Raw genomic sequence first — 24,627 nt, 5'->3', positions numbered from 1 at the left:
ACTGCCACTAATCTACAGGGGTGTGCCCCGTAACTCCATCAGAGAAGCCCAGTGGTTAATCAATACGGGGACCACAGTTGTACTTCACTTTATATTTCAGACGAGTGAAGAAATTACTCACTGTATACATATTGAATATACATCTTGAACATGACCAAATACTCACCTGAGAGGAGTTTTATCACAGACTGGGGGTAACATTGAATTAGACATCCTAATGAAAGCCTAGGACCTTAAAGGCAATCGTAGGGGCTGAAACATGTTGATGCATTAACTTGAGGGTCATAGGACCATAATATCTTAGAGTACCCCCCATTACTTTTTGTTTTTAACTATACCTACTTTCACCATAATAAAGGGATACCTTTGTAAACAGTAAGGTATTGTTAATCTTTAGCTCCCTGGTAGGATCTTTGTAAGAACTCCCACAAGTTGATAGAGCCCACCATGGCTTTTAGGGTGCTGGGGCGGACCTGATGATGAAGCATGCCACTACTAGAGTGGGTAAGGGTCACTAAAAAAGAAAATACATTTTTTCCAAAAAGGAACAATTGAGATTAGCTGCTCAATCGTCTAGGGATACTTGGAGTTGACGGTGATTGACACATGAAGTGTATATCCATAAGTTTCCTTAGGGGGCTCCCCCTAAAAAATCTGCCTACCCTCTGGAGTGACGGAGGCGATTCATTTAACCCTAGCTTCACTACTTTGTTGGGACAAGCGAAAGCACTGGAGTGGCAGACCCACCAAGAACCAAAGCCTGGCTTGATAACTTAGGGCCAGATGTACCACCATTTTGTTTTGTGACTTGCAATTTGCAATTTTTTACGAATCGCAAATTGCAAGTCGCAAAACACATTGTACAACAGTGTCAACCACAATGTTTGCGGTTTGCAAATGGGTTGCAAGGGACCTGCCTCACCAGCATTCATGAGGCAGGTCGCATTTTGCAGCCCATTTGTGAATGGCAACAATCATAGGGATGGTAGCCTGCTGGGGACAGCAGACCACCATGTTTGTGATTGCTTTGTCAATAAAGCAATTATTTTTTTTAAATGCAGCTCATTTGCCTCAAAGGAAAATGGGATGCATTTAAAAAACAAAAATGAAAAGTTACCTTTTCATTTTATTTTTTCAGAGCAGGCAGTGGTCCCTGGGTGCACCCTGATTCAAAAAGGGGGAGGGTGTCCCAAAGGGACCCCTTCCTGTTTGAGAATGGGTTACCACCAATTTGAAATTGGTGGTAATTGTGATTATTTTGCAACGGCATTCATGGTTGCAAAACAATCATACATGGGCATATGAGTCGCCATTAGGAAGGGATGCCTTTGGCACACACCTTCCTAATTGTTAGTACCAATCCCTATTTTACGACTCAGTAACAGGATACTGACTTGCAAAGTAGGGATACTAAATGCAACAAGACCATTCTGATGGATACAACTACCTGTGGATTCCTCACCTTATGAATTCGTCCTTGCATCAGCATCCGACGGAAAGTCTTCTTCCTAGCTGTCCACGTCGACGAGGACGTCATAATGGCACGGCTCCACGTGACTCCGTCTGACATCAACATGCCAATAAGAGGTCCTCGTTGGCGTACTGACGTCAGGGGTCGGTTTTTCTTCCTGGCTCGTTGATAACTGTAGCGTTTTTTGGTGGTTACAATGTCGCCTCCAAAAAAGTCAGGTTTCAAGCCGTGTAGAAAATGCGGGGGTCGGATGTCAGTGACCGACCCTCACTCTGATTGTATTTGGTGCCTTAGTTCAGAGCATGATGTGGAAGGATGCTCTTCGTGCCAGAGCATGAATCCTAAAGCTCTGAAAGAGCGTGAGGCGAAGCTTTTCCTAGCAAAAGCGAAGAAGAAGGGCCATAAAAAGGATTCCTCCCATGCTTCACCCAAAAAGCATAAGAAGCGTCGTCATCATGACTCTCGGCGCCGTCATGACTCTCGGCGCCGGTCGGAGCGGAGCCGGTCGATGTCTTCTCGACGCCAGAAGACATGTGAGATGAGCCCTACTGTGACGCCTCAGCCCAGGAGTCCGGAGTTGTTGCCGGCGCCATCTGTCTTTGAGGACGTTCAACATAGTCCTCAATTTTCGCCAGCGTCGAGGGAGCCTGATGTACAGCGGATCTCTGCTCAACAATACCCGGCTTTCCCGGCTCCAGGGACGGATCCGGCTGCATTTTTTAATGCAATGTATGCCGTATTTCAATCCATTGCCCCTGCTGGTGCACCGGCGGGTCCCACGGGGCCGTTGGCGTTTGATTTGGGCGGATTCGATAGCCAGGGCCATGGGAACCTCTGTGGCTACTAGGAGGCATGCCTGGTTAAGGTCCTCTGGCTTTTCTTCGGATGTTCAATCCACCTTAATGGATCTACCATTTGATGAGGAAAAGCTGTTTGGGGACAAGGCGGATTCTGCCCTTGAACGGTTTAAGGACTGTCGGGCGACAGCTAAGTCCTTAGGCTTACAGACCTCTGCTACAACATCTTATAGACCCTTTCGCAGGTTTCGGGGGTTCACTCGTGGCTCTGCCTTTCAGAGGTCGCAGTCCTTCGCCCAGCAGCCTGCCAATCCGCCCCATCGTGCCTTTAGAGGGCGGGATAGGGGTAGAGCTAGAGGGCCAGCCCAGCAGCTGTCATCTTCATCCTCCTCCTCTGGTGTACAACAGCAGAAGCAGCCCTAGTTTTCCCCACTTTATCATCCATACTTCTCCTGTAGGGGGAAGATTGAGTCTTTTTCTACAGAAGTGGAAGTCAATTACAACAGACTCGTGGGTGCTAAGGATTGTGGAAAAAGGTTATGCTCTCCCCTTTCAGGCGTTCCCTCCTCCCTTTCCCCCCGTCCCTCCTTTTGTTCAGAAGACCATCTTCTGTTGTTACAACAGGAGGTTATAACCATGTTGGCAAAGGGCGCTATAGAGTTGGTGCCGTTGCAGGAAAGGGGTCAGGGGTGTTATTCAAGATATTTCCTGATTCCCAAAGTGGACGGTCATTTAAGGCCGATCCTAGACTTGAGGATTTTGAATTTGTTCCTCAAGCAGGAAAAATTCAAAATGCTGACCCTAGCGCAGGTTCTATTGGCGTTGAACAAAGGAGACTGGATGGTGTCTGTCGACTTGCAGGATGCGTACTTTCATGTTCCGATAATTAAGTCGCACAGGAAGTATCTCCGGTTTGTGGTCGGAACGCAACACTACCAGTTTGCTGTCCTTCCGTTTGGACTTACTTCAGCACCTCAGGTTTTTACAAAGGTGATGGCGGTTGTTGCAGCACATCTCAGAAGGAGGGAAGTCGCGTTTTTTCCCTACCTGGACGAATGGTTGATCAAAGCCAAGTCTCCAGAGCTTGTGTTGTCTCATCTGCGAATGACAACCCAATTGTTGTTCGATCTGGGTTTTTCTGTAAATGTTCCCAAATCTCACCTGGAGCCCTCTCAACGCCTCCTGTTCATAGGGGCAGTACTGGACACAACATTGTTTCGGGCCTACCCCCGCCTCAGCGGGTTCGGGACATTCAGGCGCTGATTCCATTGTTTCAAGTTGGAGCAGCAGTTCCAGTCCTCAAGGTCTTACGCCTGCTAGGTCTGTTTGCTTCTTGCATTCTGTTGGTCACTCACGCTCACTGGCATATGAGGGCTCTTCAGTGGTGCCTCCGCAGGCAGTGGTTCCAGCACAAAGGAGATCTCAGGGATTCAATAAAGATCTCCAAGGATGCTGTAGCGGATCTTCATTGGTGGACAGTGGACGGCAACCTTTCCCAAGGAAAACCGTTTTCACTGCCACCTCCGGTGGCCACAGTGATATCGGATGCTTCCACTCTAGGGTGGGGAGCTCATCTGGGGGACCTGGAGATCAAGGGTCATTGGTCTCCAGCGGAACAGATGTTGCATATCAATCTGTTGGAATTGCGGGTGGTACGTTTGGCGCTCAAGGCCTTCCTCCCTTCCCTTCGCGGTCGGTCAGTTCAGATCTTAACAGACAACACTACCGCGATGTGGTATATAAACAAGCAGGGAGGAGCAGGGTCATACCTTCTCTGCAGAGAAGCCCTGCGACTCTGGTCCTGGGCTCAGGACCATCAGATTTGCTTAATAGCGAATCATTTGGCCAGAGTTCTGAATGTACGTGCGGACGGTCTCAGTCGATACTTCTCGATAGATCACGAGTGGCGTCTCCATCCAGACCTGGTCCTCTACATCTTCGGGATGTGGGGTACTCATCAGGTCGATTTATTCGCCACTCGAGAGAGCGCGCATTGCCCGTTGTTCTGCAGCCTCCAGTATCCGTTGCAAGGAGCATTGGGGGATGCGTTTCAGATGTCCTGGAGCGGCCAGTTGCTTTACGCGTTTCCCCCCATACCCTTGATTCCTCGGGTTCTGAGGAAGGTTCGTCAAGACCGGGCCCAAGTCATCTTGGTGGCACCGGACTGGCCGAGAAGGGTATGGTATACAGACCTGCTTCAACTCTCTCAGTGCCCTCCGCTCCGTCTCCCGTTCAGGGCAGACCTCCTCTCACAGTCGCAGGGGCAGGTTCTACACCCCCACCTCCAGAGCCTGCACCTACATGCCTGGAGATTGAACGGGGCAACCTGAGTTCTTTTTCTCTCCCACCGGATGTAGTGGATGTTATTCTATCGTCCAGGTGACACTCCACTAAATCCATTTATGCCGGCAGGTGGGCAAAATTTGTGGTTTGGTGTGGAGAGAATCAAAAAGATCCCTTGAAGGCCCACCTTTCAGATATTCTTTTGTTTGCTCTTAGTTTAGCAAAGAAAGGCTGTACGGTAGCTACGGTTAAAGGTTATTTGGCGGCTCTGTCGGCTTTTCTTTGCCTTCCGGACCAACCTTCTTTGTTTAAATCTCCAATTGTAAATAGATTTATTAAAGGTTTAGTAAATAAGTTTCCTCCCACGCCCTTTCACATGCCTCAGTGGGACTTGAATCTGGTATTGACGTTTTTGATGGGTTCGCCTTTCGAGCCCATGCATTCATGTCCGTTGAGATACTTGGTCTTAAAGACTGTTTTCTTGATTGCGATCACATCTGCTAGGAGGGTTGGGGAGCCAAAAGCCCTTTCTGTTAAACCTCCTTTTACCATGTTTTTCCCTGATAAAGTGGTGCTGAAAACCAGGGCGGCTTTTCTGCCAAATGTTGTCACTCCTTTTCATATAGGGCAGTCTATTACCCTTCCCTCGTTCTACCCTCCTCCCCACCCCTCTAAAGATGAAGAGAGGCTCCATAGGCTGGACCCTAAGAGGGTGCTGAGTTTCTACCTGGAGGAGGACTAAAGACTTTTGCTTGGATGATCAGCTGTTCGTTGGGTATGTTGGACAGCGAAAGGGCAGAGCGGTCCAGAAACGAACAATCTCCAGGTGGGTCATCTTGTGTATAAAAATGTGTTACTCTCTGGCGAAGAAAGTCCCTCCTGAAGGTATCAGGGCCCATTCTACTAGGGCTAAGTCTGCTTCCTCTGCCCTAGCGAGAGGAGTTCCATTGGCAGGTATATGCAAAGCGGCAACTTGGGCGTCCCTCCATACTTTCGTAAAACATTATTGTTTGGACTCTGAGGTGAGGAGGGACGGTCATTTTGCTCGTTCGGTATTGCAAGATTTCTTGGTGTAATCAGGCGGGCACCCACCACCGAGTGCGGTACAGCTTTGGGACTCTATTCATAAGGTGAGGAATCCACAGGTAGTTGTATCCATCAGAAGAACAAGTTATTTACCTTCGGTAACGCTTTTTCTGGTGGATACACTAGCTACCTGTGGATTCCTCACAGTCCCTCCCGCCTCCCCGTTGCCTGCCTGATTTCACAGTTATCTTGTAGTGGTTGATTTTTGCTTATCTGGAGATATGTTTATTTGTATATATATATATATATATATATATATTTTTTTTTAATGTATTTATGTAAATATATGCGTTCAATGGAAAATGTTATTGTGTGTATATATATATCTTTCTTTATGGTTTTTGATGAGTCGGTTCTCACCTGTTCGCCTCAAAGGCACGTAAAAAAATGAGGTGAAACTGACGTCAGTACGCCGACGAGGACCTCTTATTGGCACGTTGACGTCAGACGGAGTCACGTGGAGCCGTGCCATTATGACGTCCCCGTCGACGTGGACAGCTAGGAAGAAGCCTTTCCGTCGGATGCTGACGCAAGGACGAATTCATAAGGTGAGGAATCCGCAGGCGCCAAGGACATAACCGTTACGTCCTGGACCTGGCCCTCGGGCCCTCCCATGGGTAGGGATGGAACGGGGAATCGCTTCCCCTTCCACACACCCCTTTTACCCCCACCCCTCCCCAGGCAAGGGTCGCTCCCCTGGGGGTGCAAATTGTTTTTAGGCCATTTCTGCCCCCCTTGGGGGCAGATCGGCTTATTTTTATCAGGCCAATCTTCCCCCAAGGGGGGCAGAAACCAGTAGACACCAGGGATTTTTTTTTCAGGTCAGTTTCACGCAAGGGGAGCAACCCCTTTGGCAAGGGTTGCTCCCCTGAGCACGTTGGGGGCAGATCAGCCTATTTTAATTAGGCCCATCTGCCCCCAAGGGGGGCAGAAACCACTAGGCATCAGGGATTTTTTATTTTTTATTTTTTTACAGATGGGGAGTGACCCCTTAGGCAAGGGTCGCTCCGCCTGGGGGGGGGGGGAAGGTGATTTATTTTAGGCCATTTTTGCCCCCCTTGGTGGCAGATCGGCCTATTTCTTTTAGGCCGATCTGCCCCGGGGGGGGGGAAGAACCCACTTAGGAACCAGGGATTGGTGTGTGTGTGTTTTGTTTGGGGGGGCAGCCCTTTGGGCAAGGGTTGCTCCCCATGGGGGCATATTACTGTTGGCCATTTGTTTTCCAAAAAAGAGGGTTGAGGTATGGCCATATCCCTACCACAAATAAATGGGGCCAAAGTTGTTCTGCCCACCGGTGGGCAGGTGGGGCAGTTACCACTGATCCACTCCCTGGAGGGGCAGAAAGCCTACTAGATGCTAGTGAATTAAAAAAAAAAATAGTGGGGTGGTGGCTACCAACCAGTATGGGCATGGTTATGCACCCACCCCAACTTAAGGGGGTAACAGTCTTTCAGCTCTCCCCCGAACACTAAAAGATCTTATCCCAACGGCAAGCAAGAGGACATTTGATTATTTTGTGTTTTGGTTTTACATTTGGGCCATGAGAGCTTGTCTAACTCTTAAAATCGTCCCACTTGGAATGGTGAAGGCTCCACTTTTTGGACTTTGGGACGCTGCCATGTACAAAAATCTAAGAGACCTAGACACATCTGAAAACTAAACATCTAGGTGAATCATGGTGGTCTGCTTCACATGCACCCGCACCATTTACTTACCCACAATGCCCTGCTGTCGCGTAGGCTCTCATTATTGTAATGAGACTACTGGATTTTGAGCGGCAGAATCGTCTCCGGTGAGGGAGACTGAGTCTGACCCACTACAGGTAACACCTGTCACTCAAATCCGGGTTTCGCTCCAGCTAACTAGCAGTACCTCATCTCTATCCAAGGTCAGAGATGATTGGGCAGCCGAGCGCATGACATAACTGGTTTCTCAGGTAAGCCGTGGTCACTCAGGTCTCATCCGTTTCTCTCAGTTACATTAGTCTCATATATACAATGACAAACAGAGGCAGTATATGTTTCAATAATGATTTTAAGCAGTATATGTTTCAATAATGATTTTAATGCGACTGCATCTTAGATAGCAAAGCATGAGCTGCAATAACCAGGACTATACAGCATGACAAGATAAAAATTGTGACAAGGAGAGTGAAGCATAAGAATAACGCTTCTATATTGTCACTACAGTCAATAGACTAATTCCTACCTAGGCATAATAGAGCACAGCGTGTTAAGCTCTAATTCTGCCCTTCAGGTTCCCCTGGGATGACATCAATCCCCATACCTGAGCAAAGGCCTGAAGTCTGCATAGGCAGCTGTAGCGAAGCATTCAGCAATCAGCATACAGTTGTGGTTCTCTGGCTGGAATCTCCCTCTAACGTGTAAGGGACGAGGAAGTGTTTTTATAATAAAACAGCTGATGTTTTGAGAAAATGTCCCTATGTAAGGATGTGTGTTTTTTATGAATGTCAGAAACAAAACTTTATACCACGTTCATCTGCAACCTATCTTACTGCAGCCTTGGAAGAAGCACAAAGGGAGCAAGAATGTCTTGTTTGAGAACAGAGTGCTGGCCTAGGCAAAAACAGCTAGATAGAGAAAATAAAACAAGACTGTAAAAGTGGCTATTGTAACAATAATAAAATGAAGCCGAATAAAATATATCTAGGTTACAGTGCACAGCGGCAGGCCTAGTATGCTAAAATAACATGCATGGAGCTATAACTAAAATGGCTACACAACACCCTTCCCTTGTCGGTTGAAGGTGGTTCAAAGCCTAATTACATATAAGATGCCACTAAAAGCTCAACCTAAGATATACATGTAAAAAGAAAAATGTCAATAATGACAAGTTAAAAGGACACTTGAGCATATAAAAAGGACAATTTTAAATGTTAACGTGGCATAAAAAGAACCGAATTTCAAGAGTCAGAATAATTTTTTTAGAGTTTTCAATCTGTTCCGGGACAACGGAGGACAGGAGATCTTCCACTTCGGCAGGTGTTAAAGTTGGAAAGGCATCGCCGAGAAGGACCAAGGAGCATTCATGTTCCATAGCCTGAGCCTCAGGCAAGGCAGCATTCAGTGGTGTGCCCAGTGATGAGTTAAAAGCTGCATCCTCCAGGAAGGGCACCTCATAAGTAGCTTCCCGTAGCAAACTCATCCTCAACGCGCATTTCTGGAAATGAACCCTAAGCGAGAACATCAACAGGTCAGCGTCCAATGAAAGCAAGCGTTGCGTAGAAAGACAAACTTCCAGTGCATGCTCTAAAAAGCACCAGCGGCATCGAAACACGGGCTGCACACAATGTAAAACCGGTCTGAATGAGAGAGACCAGTCAAACTCCAATTGCTCCAGGAGTGTTGCTCCAAAATACTGCATCATGTGGTCACGACACAGCTGCGCTGATGGGCGCACTTTCATTCCTCCTTGTTGCGGCGGGACAGCCATTGCGCATAAAAATGAGCAACAGCAAAACGGCAACAATTATACCCAAAGATATTGGAAATCCCCCGAAAATGCTCGAGAAAATTGAGTGGATGGATGATGGTATTAAACCGAATATGGAGGAGGTGTGAATGAAACCAGAACCAACAGCCTTAAAAAAAATTGCGATTCCAGTAGTACTGGACGCATTGAGGGGGTCATTCCAACTTCGGCGGGCGGCGGAGGCCACCCGCCAAAGTTCCCCCGCCAGAAGACCGTACCGCGGTCAAATGACTGCGGCGGTCATTCTGACTTTCCCGCTGGGCGGGCGGGCGACCAGCGGGAAAGCCCCAGCAACGTTGAAGCCGGCTCCGAATGGAGCCGGCGGAGTTGCTGGTGTGCGACGGGTGCAGTGGCACCCGTCGCGATTTTCAGTGTCTACTTTGCAGACACTGAAAATCTTAATGGGGCCCTGTAAGGGGGCCCCTGCAGTGCCCATGCCAGCGGCATGGGCACTGCAGGGGCCCCCAGTGGCCCCACGACACCCGTTCCCGCCAGCCTCTTCCTGGCGGTTTACACCGCCAGGAACAGGCTGGCGGGAAGGGGGTCGGAATCCCCATGGCGCCGCTGCTTGCAGCGCCGCCGTGGAGGATTCCCTGGGGCAGGGGAAAACCGGCAGGAAACCACCGGTTTCCATTTTCTGACCGCGGCTTTACCGCCGCGGTCAGAATTGCCCCTGAAGCACCGCCAGCCTGTTGGCGGTGCTTCCTCCGTCCCCGGCCCTGGCGGTCCATGACCGCCAGTGTCGGAATGACCCCCTGAATATCCGTCTCACGAGTTCACCAAAGGGTCTCGGAATGTTTGTACTTAAAAGGGACTGTATCTCTGCTGACGACCTTGCCACTTGAAGTGCTTAGGTCTCTCATGCAGATGTAAGAGCCACATGTTTTTGAAACAATAAATGCTTGAGTCTGCTTAACTTGGCAAAATTCACATTAGAAGTAGCAATGTGAGGCCAAATATCTGCTATTTTAGTGGGAGGAAAGAGTACGTTCCCGCAGCATGTAACAATCGTAGAGAACGAAACAACATAAATTATTCCAGCTCGCATCCTGCAACAATCTTCACCATTGAAGAGGACATAGCTGCCGTTTGAAAGCACCTGGAACATAGGTCTAATCAAGGGGACTGGAACTCCCTTCAGATAACAAGCCAGGTTCACTGCAGACGCGTTGCACGCCCCATGCAAGGACAGCTGTTTACAAACCATTGAATGGCTGACGGAAGTCTCACTTTCACTACAGCTAAGAAAGACTTCTTTCATGCCACTAAGACATTTGTATGCGAAAGGTAGCTCCCACACCTAATGGATGTAACTATCTCCCAGCCTTTCATATCTGCCTACTGGATTGTGTTCTAAACAGGACGTGAATTGAAGTGTGGAAATAGGAAGATTAATGACCCCATGTATTAACTACTCAGCAGATGGTATTTCAGCATGACATAAGTCGCCTCTTTCTTAGCCATTCGTTGTTGTTGTCATGTTAAATTAAAAGAAGAAAATATTTCCCTGGCGCTGACATGTTGCCAGGGAACGCGCCCACCTTCAGTGTTTGAAGTGTCCAACCCAACTGTATAATGGACCTTAGGTGACTCTGTCCATGATGTAAGGAAGACATATCTGTTTGTATAATGTCTATAGCAGAAGAGACAATGTTATTTAAAGTGTATATCCGGTCGGACAGGGTATTGATCCCATTATCTACAACAGCTAATGCCTTCTTTAAGTTTTCCTGGTCTGTTTGCCTTAACCAGGCAGCAGCTTCTTATTGAGAAAGCTTCCAAATTTCATTATATACTTCATATAAGAAGGGATTTCTGCGTTGTTTTCTGGGGCCTAACAGGAAGTCCTGTAAGACAGTGTTAATAGACAGGAGACTGAGGTGTTCTCTAACCGCATCTAGTGAGGAAGTTCTTAAGCTGGCATAGTTTCCCTACACTGTATATTGTTACTAAACCCACATGTTCGGATGATATATAGCGAGGGTCCGGCCTACTAGTTCTAAAACCCCCCCAAGGAGTTGATAAAACGTTTGTGACACCCATTGATATCTATTGACCACAATAACCACCAGCCAGGACGTGTCAGTGAAACATTAAACGTGCCATTCTGGACCCATTTGTCAAGCTGATCTTCAGTTGCATTTGTATATTTCTGCCATTTATAAAATTTTGCAGGGGCAGGAATACTAGGCGTGTTCAATTCCTTGATCTTTGCTAAGCCTAAACAACTCGTTTGTTGTACAGTTTCATTTAAAAATATCATTTGAGCAGGTATCAGGCATGCTCTAAATAAAGCTTCCTTCCATCTTATTTACCAATGTCTAGTTCCCCACACACTTTTTAAGTCAATCGACTTCAGCCAATATTCATAGCCTTCTATAGTCTACCCGGAAACAAAAGAATCCGAATATATAAATTTCATATTTGTCAATAGTATGCGCATGTTTCCTGTAGGTGGCAATGTAAAATAATACGACTCAGCATTTTTAACATCATGCCCAGAAAAATATGTAAACTTTTCAGAATACGTTTTGGAACTCCCTTGTGGTGGAGTCGGACAGTGTTCCCATTGTGTATAATTAAAAACTGTTTTTGGGCTGCTTGCTCTGTGTATGAAATGGTGCCCATAATAATTATAGCAAACCATATCACCATAATTTTCTTTAGATTGATAAACATCTTTGTTTTCAAATACAGTATAATACTGCAATTCAGTCATCATAGAATCAACTTTTTTCACATCCCAATCATCAGAAACAATTCCAGGTATTATTATATAGTTCATCGAAAGTTTAAACACATATGGTATTTGAATAACCTCCGTAGGACCTTATATATGGAATGTTACTTTATCCCAAACAATCCCATCAGAAATTGGTATAGCGGAAAGGTTCACAAAAGACAAGTCTCTGCGGACCTTATGTGAAGAAAAATGTGGTTTCAGGACCTCATCCACCAGTTCAATTGTTGATTTTTCAGGAAGAAAATGAACATGTATTAACAAAAAGAAAGTGATGACAAACCCAATTCAAAGTAGGAAAGCTAGTACATTCAAGGAAAGCCACAGATAGTTCCATGGAAGAATAAAGTATGTTGCTTTAAGCCAGTTTATTAGCTTATGTGTTTTTGACAGTTCAGGTGTGGAAGAGGTAAATGAGTCTGAGACGTCATCGTTGATGTCGGCAAAATATCCAGAAGCTGTTTGTGCAAAAACTGGAGCCGTGTTCGTTGGTGGAGTTGGTGTTTCCTTTGGAGGCACAAAATAAATAGCACCATCCGTCTGTGTTGAAGCTGTGTCAAATCGATTAACTATATCTGTGTTATTTGTTGTTAGTGGAACTAATGCAAGATCATTTTCCTCCCTCCCCAAGCTCGGAGAGGTGTCGGTGTTGCTGCTTACAACTTGTAGAGGAACTTCTTGACCAGTAGTGAGAGGGATTCGGGAACTACTGAGTGTTCCTTTTGGTCGACTGTGCAGGATCGGCCACGTGGTGTCGTTTGACATTGTCGATGGAGAGAAAACTACTTTCTTTGGCACCTGCCAACAGTGGTAGAATAACAGTTCTGGTACCGTGGATTCCCAGGATTGTGACGGGTGCACGATAAGAAGGTCCAAATTCCTTTTTCACAGCAAACCTTTCACGTACTAGATCCCCTGTTTTAGGAATCCAGCCGGTAGGCGTTACAGGTACATCCTTAATTCCTATGGAGGCAGCAGTGGCAGAAGAGTTGTTGTCACAGAACTGTTGCAACTCCTGTAAGACAGTGACACATTCATTTATGTCCAATGGTGTTTCTGCCGCCTCCACGCCAGGACCATCAACATCTGGAACATACATTCGAGTTCCGAACAGGCACTCATATGAAGTACGACCCCCCAGGGACCTTCTGGGCAGATTGCTAAATGCTCTCTGGACTCCATACAGATGATTAAGCCAACTACGACCTGTACCTAAGACTCTGGCTGTTAAGAATTGCTTTAAATCACAGTTTAATCGCTCCATGGCACTATTTCCCTCAGGATGAAATGGAGACGAGTACTGGAGTTGGACCCCCAACGAAGCCATGGCGTCCCTGAATGCCCTTGAGGCGAAAGCAGGGCCCTGGTCCGAGTGGAAAGCCGCAACAGCATATGTACTGATAAAGACTCGCAAATCTTTAATAATAACAGTCCGAGCGTCAGCCGAGCATTGTGGCCACATCCATAGAAATCTGGAGCAGGAGTCAACAGCGGCTAAGATGTATTTGTATGCACTGTCCACTGTTATGGGACCGCAGTGGTCCACGTACACACATTGTAATGGTTTGTTGGAGATTAGGAGGGGTGTCTGTGGTGGGCGTTTAGCAGTGGAAACTCATTTGTTGGCAGATGTCACAACAAAGGACATACTGCTTGGCCTCTTTGTATAGGCCTGGCCACCAATAACAAGCTTGTAACAATGATATCGTAGCCGCCACACCAGCATGGGCAAATGCTACCCCCTCATGCGCTGCTTTAATCAACTCTGATCATATATTTTTGTTGGGAATATCCCGAACTCCTACGCCTGGTATTTTAACTTCAGCATTTAGGCAGCCTCCCATTCTGTAGGAATATTTAGCAGGAAATGCTTTTGGATAGGGCGTACCACAGCGGTAGCTTTGACGGCAGCCCATATGTCTTTGGCTGGTTTCGCACATAAGCGGGTTACTACAGCAACAGTGGCTGTGGCTACTGCTGACTTTACGGCTTCATCAGCCAGTGTGTTTCCAGCAACGTGTATTCCAACGCGCTGGTGTCCAAGTGTATGTACAACATGGACATTTGGTAGCGTTTCCTTAAGATCCGCTACTTTCCCCACAGGAGTCTATGTTTAATGGTGTTGCCTTTGGAATCCCTGAACCCATTCTGGCGCCAGTAGTGCAGGTATTCATTGAAGGACTGGACACAATAGTACAAATTACAAACAACCAGCATGTGCTGTGCAGAATCCGTATGTTCCAGTGCCATCACCAGAGCTCTCAGCTCTGCTAGTTGTGCTGTGCAATCCCCTAGGGTTTGCATGAATGTATGTTGCGGACAAAATGTCTTATCCTCCATGTAGCCACTTACGACTGCTCATGCAGCGGAGTACGGATGTTTTGTGCCAATTGCAGGTTGTGCAAAGCCATCGGTGTACATGACTCTTTGATACTGATCAATTGGCAACGTGTTTGCTGGAACTGGGTATTCTAGTTCTTATTGCAAAAATTCTTGAGTCTGTAACTTTAAGTCAAAAATGTAATCTACATCAGTGGCTGTCAAAGACGTTGGAAAAACAACAAGTGATGGACGGAATGCTGAACATTGTCAAACACCCACCCCCAGTCATAGATCTGGGTTTAATCCATCGTTCTTTTGCTCACCATGCCACCCCAGTTTGGACCCAGCCATATGCAAATCAGTCTTGACCCTGTTCCTCATGGGAACAGTCCAGACCGAACTGCCAAGCCAGGTCCTCACTGGACCGGAAACAAGCATCCTGGGACCGGTTTCGGGGTTTCACCCCTCATCAGCCAGGCTAGCTTGAATCCAGTGGCATGGGAAGCACGGGACCCACGTCTGGGCATACCCTTCCCACTTAGGGCGACAAAGCAAAAACAACAAGTGATGGACGGAATGCTGAACATTGTCAAACACTCACCCCCAGTCATAGATCTGGGTTTAATCCATCGTTCTTTTGCTCACCATGCCACCCCAGTTTGGACCCAGCCATATGCAAATCAGTCTTGACCCTGTTCCTCATGGGAACAGTCCAGACCGAACTGCCAAGCCAGGTCCTCACTGGACCGGAAACAAGCATCCTGGGACCGGTTTCGGGGTTTCAACCCTCATCAGCCAGGCTAGCTTGAATCCAGTGGCATGGGAAGCACGGGACCCACGTCTGGGCATACCCTTCCCACTTAGGGCGACAAAGCAAAAACAACAAGTGATGGACGGAATGCTGAACATTGTCAAACACTCACCCCCAGTCATAGATCTGGGTTTAATCCATCGTTCTTTTGCTCACCATGCCACCCCAGTTTGGACCCAGCCATATGCAAATCAGTCTTGACCCTGTTCCTCATGGGAACAGTCCAGACCGAACTGCCAAGCCAGGTCCTCACTGGACCGGAAACAAGCATCCTGGGACCGGTTTCGGGGTTTCACCCCTCATCAGCCAGGCTAGCTTGAATCCAGTGGCATGAGAAGCACGGGACCCACGTCTGGGCATACCCTTCCCACTTAGGGCGACAAAGCAAAAACAACAAGTGATGGACGGAATGCTGAACATTGTCAAACACTCACCCCCAGTCATAGATCTGGGTTTAATCCATCGTTCTTTTGCTCACCATGCCACCCCAGTTTGGACCCAGCCATATGCAAATCAGTCTTGACCCTGTTCCTCATGGGAACAGTCCAGACCGAACTGCCAAGGCAGGTCCTCACTGGACCGGAAACAAGCATCCTGGGACCGGTTTCGGGGTTTCACCCCTCATCAGCCAGGCTAGCTTGAATCCAGTGGCATGGGAAGCACGGGACCCACGTCTGGGCATGACTGGGGGTGGGTGTTTGACAATGTTCAGCATTCCGTCCATCACTTGTTGTTTTTCCAACGTCTTTGACAGCCACTGATGTAGATTACATTTTTGACTTAAAGTTACTTAGGCCCTTTCCTTCATTCGATAGCTCATATCCCAGAAACAGGCTGCTGAGGAAGGCTATATTAGTTTTTTGAAGTTGAATTTGTAGCCAAATTCAGCAAATCCCACAACAATGCAGTCTACCCGTCTTAAATGTTGCAGCAATTCATCGTCCGTAAGGTAGATATCGTCTACATAGGACAATGCTTCAGGGTCAATGTCGTGCAAAATTGCAGTCACACAAGCTGCGAACAGTCCTGGACTGTTCTTGTACCCCTGGGATAAACAACAGAATTTTTTTCTGAGAGCCTAGTGCGCTGAAACTTGTTAAGTCTCTACTCTCAAGCGCTATATTCTGGCAGAAAAAACCATTGGAAATATCCAAAGTTGTTTTATATTTATTAGGCACTATGTTGTTCATCAGTGCTGTGCTATTTGAGTTTTGTATAGCATATGTGCGTGTATGACTATTAAAGTGTCAGTAGTCTAAGACTATTCTATATGAATGGTCCGGTTTAGCTACTGGTAATAAAGGATTATTCCTTGGGAAGACACAGGGTTCAATTATGCCCTGGTACTCTAGTTGTGTGAGGATTTCTCTTACTGGTGCTTTTGCATCATGTTTTATTGGATATTGAGGTTGATTTTTAATAGGAATTACATGGTAGGGTGATTCTTTATCCCATCCTACATGGTTGCGATATAACGCGGGTGCCTGCGCCAGTGCCCAATCGATGGCGTAGGACTCAGCGAGTTCCTCCGGGACATGGGGCGGGAAAGAACGCTTAATAACATCTTCACCATAGAGGCAGGTACGGACAAATTCAGGCAGCCAATCTTGTTCGGCCAACAAGACATCATATATATTTACTACGCGATCCCAAAAGATTGCGTCTATTGTGCGCTCAGTGTCTCCTTCTAACTGTAAAGTTACTTTATACACCCTATCAGGCGTGGAGACACTCATGTCCGCTGTATCTACTTGTAGAAAGTCATCAGTTGCTTTCACCTCCAGATGCTCTAGAAGACTCCGGCGACCTATTGTGACCACTGCTGCGCTGTCTAGCAGTGCTAGTGCCCACGTCTTTTTCTTCAGGGGACCCTCTTCTTGAGCGGCATGTCGTATTGCGACTGCTGCTGCCTTTTTCTTTTTAAATTGGGGTTTTTGTTGAGGAGGCTTCTTTTCCTTTTTAACAGAAACCTCTGATGAGCATTGTAATTCCTGTCTTGGTTTCACGTACTCTGTTCTTCACTCTGATCGCCCACCTCTCTCACTTCGTTTTTCCGATGAGTCCTGAAAGGAACGAGGTTGGCGTGTATCAGTATATTGATATCTATCAGGCATTTTTATTATATCTATTTCAGAGATCATATCTATTCAGTGGGGTCTCCGTACGCAGAGATTCTCACCTTTCTTTTTTCGGAGTTTGTTGTTTTTTATCCCAGCATTTCTTGCTACCCTAAGGAGCTTGCTTAGAAAAATCTTTATTAGATTTGCCCTGAAATTGTGGTTTAGTTGGTCTAGCCCCTAGACTATCTCGACCAATACTAGAATAGGTTGTTGCGATAATCTTTGGCAGTTCACGTTCTTGATCCTGTTGAGGAACATCCCAGAGCCGCATGCGCACTGCTAGTGCGACTGCTTCCCCTTTAAGGTTACTTAACATAATTGAGGATACTGTTGCAAAATTGACCATTAATTGCATCCCCATATCTAGGGCCGGGGCAGCCCCATATTCATCTTGAATTTTTTTCAACACTTCTGGTAAGTTGGCAAGTGTTGGTGTACTGTGTGCGGTAGTGTAGAGCGCGGCAAATACCGTGCCCCATGTGTTACAGTTATCAGCTGTAGGAACCATCCCAAACGGCAAGCATGTCGTTAGAATTCTATGTTTATCCTGAGGTCCCGTATGGGGGAATACTGCTTCCAGTGCGTTTATATTTTGAGCTAGCTAGAACGGGATTTCTTCTCATTTGGCGGGTACCTTACCCATAATCGAATGTACAGTTGCAGGGTTAATGCCTGGCATCACTGCATGCGGTTGCGCTGGAGCAGCACGTGCTGCGTTGGTATTCAATGTTTGCATTACAAACTGTACTAATCGTCTATATATTGCTGTCAGCTCAGTATATAAGTGACGGACCTCAGCTATTGCTAAATTTGCTACTGCAGGGTGAGGTGTATAAGTGGCCAATAAAGGCTAGGTAGGACCATCGTTACTTAGAGGACCTAACCTAACTGGTAAGATTGTGTGGGGTAGGGCGCCATCAAGCCAATTATTATGTTTCTGATAAGGTAAAGGTATTTTTAGATATGCATATGCCCTGTATTGTCCAGGTATGTTTGCAAGTGTGTAGTGATGAAATGTATTTATGTTCCCACCAACTGCTGGAAATGTGACCCATGAATAAAAAAAGTTCTGTTCTATAAGCTGCATGTGCATCTACCACAAATGTGACTGGACTCCCCTGGGCTGTTAGGCCATTTGCCAGTAAATGTGCAGTCAGGGGTTGTCTCATGTTGACTGAGATTGCTACCTGTTGCGGATTCACTATGGTATATGATACATTTGTTCGGAGAAGGCAGACCAAATGGGGACTTTCCTTTTAGAGTTCAAGCTTGAACAACCTCCAGCATCAAATAGGGTTCCCTACTTAGCAGAGGAGGAAATCCTCCATACCATGGACGTCTCGGTATATAGTACTGAGGTGTCTTTGTATATAATGAGACCGAGATACTCAGGAGAACCTGATGTGACTGCATCTTAGATAGCAAAGCGTGAGCTGCAATAACCAGGACGATACAGCATGACAAGATAAAAATTGTGACAAGGAGAGTGAATCATAAGAATAACGCTACCATATTGTTTCTACAGTCAATAGACTAATTCCTACATAGGCTATAATGGAGCACAGCGTGTTAAGCTCTAATTCTGCCCTTCAGGTTCCCCTGGGAAGACATCATCCCCCATACCTGAGCAAAGGCCTGAAGTCTGCATAAGCAGCTGCAGCGAAGCAATCACCATACAGTTGTGGTTCTCTGGGTGGAATCTCCCTCTAATGTGTAAGGGACAAGGAAGTGTTTTTATAATAAAACAGCTGATGTTCTGAGAAAATGTCACTATGTAAGGGTGTGTGTTTTCTATGAATGTCGGAGACAATATTTTATACCATGCTCATCGGCAACCTATCTTACTACAGCCTTGGAAGAAGCACAGAGTGAGCAAGAATGTCTTGTTTGAGAACAGAGTGCTGGCCTAGGCAAAAACTGCTAGATAGAGAAAATAAAACAATACTGTAAAAGTGGCTACTGTAACAATAATAAAATGAAGCCGAATAAAATATATCTAGGTTAAAGAGCACAGCGGCAGGCCTACTATGCTAAAATAACATGCATGGAGCTATAACTAAATTGGCTACACAACACTGCAAACCTCTAACTTTGCTTGAAATCACACCTTTCCCCCACATTTTTGTGATGGAACCTTCCGGGACCTGCAGGAATCCACAAGATTCCTACCACCCAGCATAGTCGCATACATACTGATAACAATTCTGCCTCACTTGTCAGCCTAAAAATTTTTTTTTCCAAACTGCCCTTTTGGACCCGCTTTGGTTTCTCCTCAGTTCCGACATTTTTGGCTCTTCCCTGTCACAGGCGCTTGGCCCACCTACACAAGTGAGTTATCCCTTTTATCGGGAGACTGAGGGGAATGTTGGGTGGTAGGAAATTTGTGCCGGTGCGGTGATCCCACACAGAAATGTAGGAAAAATGTGGGTTTTGTTTAACTAAATTTGAGGTTTGCTGAGGATTCTGAGTAAGAAAAGACTGGGGGATCCACGCAAGTCACACCTCCCTGGACTCCCTCGGGTGTCTAGTTTTCTGACAGGTCTGGGTTTGGTAGGTTTCCCTAGATGGCTGCTAAGCCCAGGACCACAAACGCAGGTGCCATACGCCCCCCTACCCCACCCAAGAAAACGGTAGTTTTGTATCTGATAATTTTGATGTCTCCATGTAGTATTTTGGGACATTTCCTATCATGGGCACTAGGCCTGCCCACACAAGTGAGGCACCATTTGTATCGGGAGATATGGAGGAATGCTGGGTGGAAGGAAGCTTGTGGCTCCCCTCAGATTCCAGAACTTTGCAGCACCAAAATGTGAGGAAAAATTGTTTTTTGCCAAATATTGAGGTTTGCTAAGGATTCTGAGTAGCAGAACCTGGTGAGAGTGCCACAAGTTACCCTATCTTGGGTTTCCCGAGGTGTCTAGTTTTCAGAAATGTCCAGGTTTGCTAGGTTTTCCTAGGTGCAGAGTGAGCTAGAGGCCAAAATGCACAGCTAGCACTTTGCAAAAAAAAAAAGGGCAGTTTTCTTTGGGAAAATGTGATTTGTCCATGTTGTGTTTTGGGGCATGTCCTGTTGCGGGCACTAGGCCTACTCACACAAGTGAGCTTCCATTTTTATCGGGAGACTTAGGGGAATGCTGGGTGGAAGGAAATTAGTGGCTCCTCTCAGATTCCAGAACTTTCTATCACCGAAATGTGAGGAAAAGGTTTTTTTTTTTTTTTGCCAAATTGTGAGGTTTGCAAAGTATTCTGGGTAGCAGAACTTGGTGAGAGCGCCACAAGTTAACACATCCTGGGTTCCCCTAGGTGTCTAGTTTTCACAAATGCACAAGTTTGGTAGGTTTTCCTAGGTGCCGGCTGAGCTAGAGACCAAAATCCACCACTAGGCACTTTCCAAAAAACATATCAGTTGTCAATGTAAAAATCTGATGTGTCCATGTTGTGTTTTGGGGCATTTCCTGCCACGGGCACTAGGTCTACCAACACAATTGAGGTACCATTTTTATTGGGAGACTTGAGGGAATGCTGGGTGGAAGGAAATGTGTTGCTCCTCTCAGATTCCAGAACTTTCTATCACCGAAATGTGAGGAAAAGGTGTTTTATTTGCCAAATTTTTTATGTCTGCAAAGGATTCTGGGTAACAGAACCTGGTGAGAGCCCCACAAGTCATCACATTCTGAATTCCCCTAGGTGTCTAGTTGTCATAAATGTATAGGTTTGCTAGGTTTCCCTATGTGCCGGCCGAGCTAGAGGCTTTCTGATTCAAGTCTGCCTGTTCCTGAAAGCTGGGAGGATGGTGATTTTAGTACTGCAAACCCTTTGTTGATGCCATTTTCAGGGGGAAAAAAAAAACATTCTTTTTTCTGCAGCCCTTTTTTCCCATTTTAAAAAAAAATGTTAGCTGTATTTTGGCTAATTTCTTAGTCTCCTCCAGGGGAACCCACAAACTCTGGGTACCTCTAGAATCTCTAAGATGCTGGGGGAAAAAAGGACACAAATTTGGCATAGGTAGCTTATGTGGACAAAACGTTATGAGGGCCTAAGCGCGAACTGCCCCAAATAGCCAAAAAAAAGCTTGGCACAGGAGTGGGAAAAGGCCTGGCAGCAAAGGGGTTAAAAACAAATGCAGAAGATTGTTTTCAACTGAGATCTCTTGAGAATTCAGTGCAAGAGCTAACCTCTGCAGAGACCAGATGGAACTAAAAGTTGAAGATATGTGGAAAATCTCTTGAAAAAGCAGCCCAGCATTTTGTCTCCCCTGGTAACTGAGCCAAATGTAGGCCTGATATACATAGCCGTTCCTTAATTTTGTGAAACCTTAAATCGGACCACAGAAAGGAAACTGACCTGAAATTAGATCTAGCTGCCACGGAATAAGACGAGACAACAACCTTTAAGTGACTCCATGACTGAGGACTACACATGCTTTCCTATGGAGTTTAGAGCTACTAGAGGACATGGATGAATAAAACCAGCCATGGTGGAGTTTGGCCACTCTGCCTCTGAGGTGGGTATGACTGTAGCTAGAATGGTATCTTTATTGTAAGCCTCTGAATTGACTCTTATCAACTATAAGCCTTCTGTGTCAGGGCACGGTCCACACCTAGGGCAGAAGATGTTGGACGTTTCCTTGCTAATAAGCTTTAAAGTCCTCTTGTAGTGTCGGTTATTTCCTGATCCTGCCAACCTTTATTTTACAGAAAGCCAAATCATATAAAGGAGGTTAATAAATGAATAAACGTTATAGGTGGTAAAATTACTCTTCGTCACTTTTCGGGTGACCAAGGGCACATGCGGTGCCTGCTTTCTATGCCCTGCCAGAGGTGACCCAGTTTAGACATAGGAACGATTCTTTGTACTAAACGTTACCTACATATGGTGGGATCTAGTGGCTGTCTGATTCTGTGAACGCGAAATTCAGTGATGGTAAATCCAAAGGATCTACGATTGTGGGTGGTAAGATGTAGTGGTGGGGGGACTGAAACATCACTAATGCCATTTCACCCCAGTAATAGCCCCTGCAAAGACGTCACAATTGTTGTGGGGGTGGAGGGTCTACCACTCCGAAAATATACCTACTTTGTTTTGAGGTGTTTCAGTGTTTTGGTTATAAAGCCACCAGCCTCGGAGATGGTTGAAGGTTACTCGTTTAAGTTATTTAGAACCTGAAGGAGAGTTCTCAGCAGCAGAAAAAGCCTTAGTGTAACCGTCCTCTGGGTCATCATAAGCAGTGGGAGCATGGCTTATGCCATTGGAGACACCATGGTTACGTAAAAGTGTTTGTCGGACATCTCTCTTCTGAACGTATGTGCCCAGGGAAACATCACTGATACGTTACGTCAGGAGTTACAGCGTTAGCCACAATACAGTGCCAGAGAATATGCCTGTTCGAATTCCAGTGCCACTGCAGTATTCATAATTTACTGTGCCTATGAGACAACATGGTGCCCGCCCCGTGTAGTTAATAGCCTTGTATGAAAATGTTTATTACATGTGAATCCCATCACAGTAACTGTGCCAGAGAATATGCATACATTTCACCATGGCCATAATGCTTGTGCGCTAGTAACTGCTCACTGTGTGCCTGCCTCCCACTGGATGCTTCCTGGTAGTTATTATGCAACAGATGTTGTGCTTTTCGTTGTCTTTGCTGCACAATTGACTTCCATCATTGTGCTCAGAATGTGTGCCTATCGGTTTCTGTGCGTTTGCTCAGTGTCACTGTGCCACAAGATGACTGCTCATTAGATATTGCGCCACAGACTACAATTACGTTACTGTGCCACTGAAGGCCTCTCCATTAGTTACTTTGCCACATAATCCTGGTCCACTATTTACTGTGCTACAGAAGGCAAGTCCATCAGTTACTGTACCTGAAGGTACCTAAGTTAAAGTAATGGCCACTGGAAATAAGCAGGGGAATAAAGGACCAAATTACCCAGCAGGATTGACTAAATTATACAACAATAAAATAGGAAGTATACTGCATAATGCAGCACATTTTGTGATAGTATTACTTATGTTATGATTTTTACACCTATAACACTGTCTGGGCAAAGGTTTCACTTCATTAGTACCAGTTTTTTCTGGACAAAGGTTCACCTCATTAGTTCCAGTTTTACATCCAAATACACAATAAGCAATTGAAAGGAGACAAGCCAACTTTTGCTAATGGCCTTCCATTGCATGGCAACACATGCTGCTGCATTTTAGTAACTTTTGATCTGTTTAAATTAGATTTTTTTGTTTAAATGTACAGTTTCTGAAGCAAATGATGGACTATGTGGCAAATGCACGAAATCTACAATTAAGTAAAAATGCCAGAGGTACACAGTGGCATAATTCCAGTGGCCCTGGTTACAGTACTCCAGAATGATTTGCTACTCCTGTGGTCCTCTCAAAGGGAGGAGGGTAGTATACTAAATCTGTGCTCCTGAAGGTTTAAATCCCTGAGTGGTTTAGCTGTCATCCTAAACTTTAACATTCTAAATGAGTTACCTTTTGCCAGGCCATAATTTTTGGGCTATCGCTGCTGTGTCCTGCAATCCCCCACATGACCCCTGAATACTGGAGAAGTGTCTAAAATAAGTGAGAAGGGCATCATGCAAATGACAGGCTACAGTTAAAGGACAGCCATGTCATTGAGAGTTTGAGGCTGTGACAGTGACATGAAAGGGCTGTAGAGGAATTGATGCACAGTAGTACTAAAATCCGGCAATATTGGCTCTGCGATGCTGATTTCCACATACAACAAGCTCTGTGGATGACGAAAGTTTGGATGACAATGTCCAAGACCAAGAATTCCTGGTTATGATGTTTCAGGGGATCCAAAGACATTGGGTGTAGGGACTCTGGGCCTCAAGGCAGTGGGTTCAGAGATGGGCTGTGGGCTCAGACCAAGGAAACTGGTATATAAGCACGATAAAAGTCATCGAAAAGGGTTCCTAGGGGGAGTGAAATCCGACCTCTGAAGTTAGTTTAGCTCGGTAGTTGAATGTAATTAATGCAAAACCTCTGTCTGTTCCAGATCCCAATGTAGATGTGATCTATGTCTGTCCCCTGGAGCTGAACGACGAGATGCTGCAGTATTACTCCAAGCTCCTGGGTCTGCAAGCAGCTGTCCAGTCAGGGAACCCCGACGACGCGACCGACCTGCAGGACAGGTTCAAGATCCTCACCCCTGAGGCGATAAACAGCTTCCCTGTGAGTGGTCCCCTCTAATTACTGCACGCTTCGGGCGGCTGTTAAATGAAATTGGAAAATGTTATCACTTGCAACGCTCCGACTCGCACCAGTGAAATATTATTGCAGATTTAACGGCTTTGCTGATGAGACGACTGCTTTGAGTCTGGGGGAATACAGCTCCTGCTTGAGGGTTTCAGCGCTTACCGGAGGGGTGGGGAGTCCTTTTAATTTGCGTCATATGAATGTTCGTCAGTGAAGTTTAGCTCCTGAAATAGCAGTCACAACCCCATGTTGAGGAGAACTTGGGGATCCGTCTAGTGCTT

The 24,627-nt window shown here is 46.1% G+C and overlaps 1 protein-coding gene across 2 annotated transcripts in view; it reads left to right on the top strand.

Annotated features, from left to right (window-relative positions):
• Positions 1-24,627, top strand: part of IQCH (IQ motif containing H) — a 613,153-nt gene that overhangs the window by 308,683 nt on the left and 279,843 nt on the right. For both annotated transcript variants that reach the window (XM_069222867.1, XM_069222866.1), the window contains exon 12: positions 24,147-24,322. In XM_069222867.1, coding sequence (XP_069078968.1) covers positions 24,147-24,322 — 176 coding nt within the window. The remainder of the gene's footprint in view (positions 1-24,146; positions 24,323-24,627) is intronic.

This window comes from Pleurodeles waltl, chromosome 3_1 (assembly GCF_031143425.1).
Source record: "Pleurodeles waltl isolate 20211129_DDA chromosome 3_1, aPleWal1.hap1.20221129, whole genome shotgun sequence".
NCBI lineage: Eukaryota > Metazoa > Chordata > Amphibia > Caudata > Salamandridae > Pleurodeles > Pleurodeles waltl.
This window is presented reverse-complemented; position numbering and strand designations above follow the sequence as displayed.